Genomic DNA, 5,600 nt, shown 5'->3' with positions numbered 1-5,600 from the left:
GCCCCTGAGATTACCTTGCGCTAACAAAGCTAACAGGATCCGTGGCCGGGGCCTTTGAACAACTAAATTTGAATGGCCGCCAAACTTGGCCATTCTAACTTCTAACATTCTAACTAGAAAGTCACCCAACATTTGAAACTATTTACAAAGGACTAAGAAATAAATAAAAATAGGAGCTGGACAAGTGTCAATTCATTTTCAATGCAAGAACATGTGAAAGGGTCTAATTAATTGCTATAATTAATACGATTTTTGGAGCGAAATTCCCGCCTTTTGTTAAGGCCATGTGGATTAAGTGTGAATAATTGCGTCATCCAATAGGCTTCTCTGGTAAGCAGTAACTGGTCTAAATGTAGCGGATTTTTGAAGGAAATAATCATGGGCCCCGCTGGAGGATTCTGTTATTTTCATTTTTGCTGGGTTGTTCATGGTCCCTCAGCGGGGAATTTATTACAGTATTGTTTAAGGGCCCCTGCTTTGGGATCATGTTATAGCCTTAATTATGTTCATTCAGAGGCCTCTAGCGGGGAATGTGTTACGTACCTTTGATACGCGCAGCCATTGTAAATAGTTTTTAGTTTTTAGTTTTTAACATTATCTGAAGAAGGCTGAAAGCCGAAACGTTATTAAACCAAGTCGGACCGGTAAGAAGTTTACCCCACTGTTCTTGCTCAGTATTCGTCTTTAAATTTACGTGGTGGTATTGCATCCTTCGGATCCTTCTGCTGGGAGTTCATTGTTTGTGTAAACCTTCATATTCTGCCTAAATATTTTGTACGTGGTTTACCGTGCATCGTTAAATCGATCCAATGGCTCTGTTGTCCGACATTCCTACTTCTTTGTACAACTCCTGGAACAAACTGGCCCGTTACCAACATCATAGTAATTTCTTGTTTCGCTGCGTAAAGAAAAACCGTATTCCACCAGGTCTTCAGATACCGCTCAACCTCCAACTGGACAAGGACAATCATTCTTTGCAAGAATCCTGTAAACAGCACCTTCAAACGGCCTCTTTTGCTATTTTGAAAAGTCTGTCCCACGCTGCATGGCAAAAGACTAAAACTTTGCAAAATCAACTACAACTTGAACGCGAACAACTTTTTAGTAACTACGAGGAAGGCCGCGCCAAAATTATTTGGAGGAGAACCGGTCGGCAAATAAAGCTTCTCCAATACGATCTTATACGTACAGAACACAGGAAGTTTAAGAAGACAACACCCTATATCCCTCCATCTGATGATTCTCATCTTCCAATCGATAACACCACTCGATGTAGAAGCAGGCGCTTTTGCCGCCGCCGCCGTGAAGTTCAGGACCGAGTTAGCACCATTGCTGGAAATGACGAACCGGACCAAAACGCCCCAGACCTGAACCCAATCAACTTATCATCTACTGCTCTCACAAATGCAGAAACTACCCTTTTAACGAAAGGACCTGCCTTCTGTCCAGTGCCCAAGGATGTCCATTGGCAGAAAGTTATCGATGACCTTGACAATTTTGATAAACGTATCCGCCTTGCCGTATTTCATCACGACAAGGACAAAGGCGATGACAACCAAGAGGAAGAAATTTGCTTTCCTGCCATCCGTTCTACAAGTAATTGGATGCCTCATAAGTCACCCCATCCTGAAGTTGAACTTTTCTTAAACAACGTGAGAAAGGACATTCTAGAGCCAAAGAACTTAAGGAAACCAAAAGACAATCTAAGTAAGGAAGAAAGGTTAGCCTTACGTAATTTAAAGAATAGTGATAATGTTATTAGGATTCAAGATAAGGGTTCAAGGTTTGTTATCTTAAACCAACAAGAGTATCACAGCAAGATGTTAGGGCAACTTAACAACAGTTTGCATTACGATAAAGTAGATTCGGATCCTACACTTGATCATTTTGAGCAGGTTAAGAACTGGGGGCGTAAATGGCTCTCTGAAGGGCAGATTAGTCAGGAGATTGCCACATGGATTACGAATTTAGAGCCAAAACCGGAAGTGGCCTTTGGAAATGTTAAGACACACAAAAGAGACAATCCACTCCGTCTTATTACATCTTGCTGTGGTACAGCCATTGAACGACTATCTGCTTTTACAGAATTCTACCTTAAACCACTTTCTCAGAACCTTCCATCATTTATTAAGGATTCCACCGATTTAATCAACAAGATAGAGGCCGTGAATGCAAAAGGCCCATTCCCAGCAGGTTCCCTGCTCGTTTCCTGGGATGTGGTTTCAATGTTCCCTAACATTGATAACAACTTAGGTATTACCGCCGTTAGAAAGGCCCTTGAATCTAGATCTTATAAATTTCCCTCTACTGATTGCATAGCTGAAGCTGTTCAAATTTGCCTCCGTGTTAACAATTACCAATTTTCCGAACAAAATTTTGTACAAAAACATGGTACAGCTATGGGACCAAAAAATGCGTGTAGTTACGCAGACTTAGCAATGGGCATAATCGATGAAAAAGCCAAATTTGAAGGGAACTTAAAACCGTTACTCTGGTGGCGGTATAGAGATGATATTTTTGACCTCTGGACTCAAGGGCTGCCTAAATTGCTGGAATTCGCTGATTATATTAATTCTTTGTACCCCACTATCAAATTTGAATTGGTTTATTCCGATAGTTTTTTGCACGTTTTGGATCTTACATTACACCTTAAAGATGGGTTAATTGTTTCTGACATTTATTCTAAACCTACTGACAGTCACCTCTATTTGCCATTTTCTAGTTCACACCCGTCACATTGCAAAAGGGCTATTCCTTATGGGGTAGCCTTGAGAATTAAGCGCAATTGCTCTACTGATGATTTTTTGCAAACTAGATGTAAGGAATACAAAGGGTACTTTACGTCGCAGAATTACCCGGCCAATTTAGTTGACAAACAATTTGATAAGGCTCTTGAAATTCCAAGATCGGAACTTTTAAGCAAAAAGGTGAAAGCAAACAAAAAAGTTTTTCCTTTGGTACTCAATTATAATCCAATTTTGCCGGACGTTCAAAGCATCATTAGAAAGCACGCTCATTTGTTAAGATCTTCACCTCTAATCGCAGAAATTTTTCCAGCAAAATCTGTTTTTCCTGCTTACCGCCGAACCAAAAATCTCAAAGAAATTTTAGCACCTTCTAAATTCCAAACAAGCCCTGCTACTAATCAGACGGTCAATGAGGGCGGCTGTTTTAAATGTGAAAAAAATAGATGTGACTTATGTAAGAATTTCCTACTTCAAGCTTCTAAATTCCAAAGCTCGGCCACGGGTAGGCATTATGCTATCCGACAGAAATTGTCCTGTTCATCCAAAAATGTAATTTATCTCGCAACATGCTGTAAATGCAATTTACAATATGTGGGTTCTACATCAACTGAGTTCAAAAGTAGATTCCGCAACCATAAATCGAATATGCTCAACAATAGAAGAACATGTGAATTGGCGGTACATTTTAATAGCTCCCAACATGACATTTCTCAAATAAGGTTTATCATCATTGAGCAAATTATTTCCTTCAAAAATCCGCTACATTTAGACCAGTTACTGCTTACCAGAGAAGCCTATTGGATGACGCAATTATTCACACTTAATCCACATGGCCTTAACAAAAGGCGGGAATTTCGCTCCAAAAATCGTATTAATTATAGCAATTAATTAGACCCTTTCACATGTTCTTGCTTTGAAAATGAATTGACACTTGTCCAGCTCCTATTTTTATTTATTTCTTAGTCCTTTGTAAATAGTTTCAAATGTTGGGTGACTCGCCTTTTGCGTTCATGGGCCCCGCTGGAGGATTCTGTTATTTTCATTTTTGCTGGGTTGTTCATGGTCCCTCAGCGGGGAATTTATTACAGTATTGTTTAAGGGCCCCTGCTTTGGGATCATGTTATAGCCTTAATTATGTTCATTCAGAGGCCTCTAGCGGGGAATGTGTTACGTTTGGCTTATTACGTAACTTTTGTCACTCGCTTTTATTCTATTGTTATTTTGTTTGTGATTCAAACCTTTTTGTAACGCTAATTAAGTTGGTTATATAAGCCTGTACCTTTGATACGCGCAGCCATTGTAAATAGTTTTTAGTTTTTAGTTTTTAACATTATCTGAAGAAGGCTGAAAGCCGAAACGTTATTAAACCAAGTCGGACCGGTAAGAGGTTAACCCCACTGTTCTTGCTCAGTATTCGTCTTTAAATTTACGTGGTGGTATTGCATCCTTCGGATCCTTCTGCTTGGAGTTCATTGTTTGTGTAAACCTTCATATTCTGCCTATATATATATATATATATATATATATAGATATGCTCCTAGGCTCATGCCTTGTTGAGCACTCTATCTGGAGTGTACCATTGTCGCTAGCGCGCATGCGTAGCTCACTAGTTTACTAGTTTGAGCACTCTGACATGGTACGATGATACCACATGTGTGGAATCGTCTGAGGTGGCTATATTGCCAAACCTCAACTCCAGCATCAGCACTGCACTGATGAGGCCCTAAAGGCCGAAACAGTACTGTCTGCAGTTAGATATGCTCCTAGGCTCATGCCTTGTTGAGCACTCTATCTGGAGTGTACCATTGTCGCTAGCGCGCATGCGTAGCTCACTAGTTTACTAGTTTGAGCACTCTGACATGGTACGATGATACCACATGTGTGGAATCGTCTGAGGTGGCTATATTGCCAAACCTCAACTCCAGCATCAGCACTGCACTGATGAGGCCCTAAAGGCCGAAACAGTACTGTCTGCAGTTATATATATATATATATATACGCGTACTTTAACTCGGTCATTGTAATATGTGGATATTTTTTGAAAATAAGAATCTCCTATTTGAAGACCTTTGAATGAAAATAAAATGGATCAGTAGAAAACAGAACTCGTCAAGAACAAGGTACTATGGATCTCCAAAAAATCTATTAACCCTTTAAATACCAGGTGTGTGCTATTTTTTCAATAACTTTTTGGCAATAAATAGTCTGAAGCACTTAATTTCTCCATAAATGGAGATGAAATAAAAATATCTGCGGTCTTAAGAAACTGTGGGCTCAGGCTAAATTGTCACGTGATGCAAGTGACGGTGACCCAGTCAGTGACGGTTGTTGTTTGTTCGAGCGAGTGCACCAGCTCCAGCACGAGCACGAACACGAGCAGGAATCTGGTAAAATCATCGCTTTATCGGCGTTTTTCGAGCCATTTTCCTCTGCAGAAACCCCCATTCTGACATCACTAAGCTGGAATGTAGGTAGAGGCAAGCCTCTGAAAAAAAACAGGGGTGAGAGGTGGTTTCATGCTGACTGAGTCGCCAAACATGCTGTGTAGCAGACATGGAGGCCCACGAGTGAAGTTGTCTCTCTGGCCGCTTTGTGGATGGATTCAAGGACCTACCAAGGCAATTTGGAGAAGTAAAATATTCAATGGATTCGAAATTTTGCTGGTAGCACTGGATGGCCGACACTTAATTCTTTTCGGGCGTGAACGAGGCAACGTGAGATACGCAAGACTGGGTCTGATAAAATGGCTGAAGTATAGCCCTCGGAAAGCGTTGAGAGGAAAACTTCCAGTCAGATACCAAGGTCTGACCTTGAGGTTTGCTGTAAATGTAGACTTTTCATTTTTGAACAAAT

General features: G+C 40.5%; 1 protein-coding gene across 1 annotated transcript; it reads left to right on the top strand.

The window, feature by feature from the left end:
* Positions 1-549: 549 nt before the first annotated feature.
* On the top strand, positions 550-4,252 carry LOC146458587 (uncharacterized). Its single transcript, XM_085090777.1, has one exon. The coding sequence runs from the start codon at positions 810-812 to the stop codon at positions 3,633-3,635; it is 2,826 nt and encodes a 941-aa protein (XP_084946903.1). The 5' UTR covers positions 550-809; the 3' UTR covers positions 3,636-4,252.
* The last annotated feature ends 1,348 nt before the right edge of the window (positions 4,253-5,600 follow it).

Source organism: Pavona decussata, unplaced genomic scaffold, assembly GCF_977016875.1.
Source record: "Pavona decussata unplaced genomic scaffold, jaPavDecu1.1 SCAFFOLD_233, whole genome shotgun sequence".
NCBI lineage: Eukaryota > Metazoa > Cnidaria > Anthozoa > Scleractinia > Agariciidae > Pavona > Pavona decussata.
Note: the sequence above shows the minus strand (reverse complement) of the source record. Positions and strands in the feature narration are given on the sequence as shown.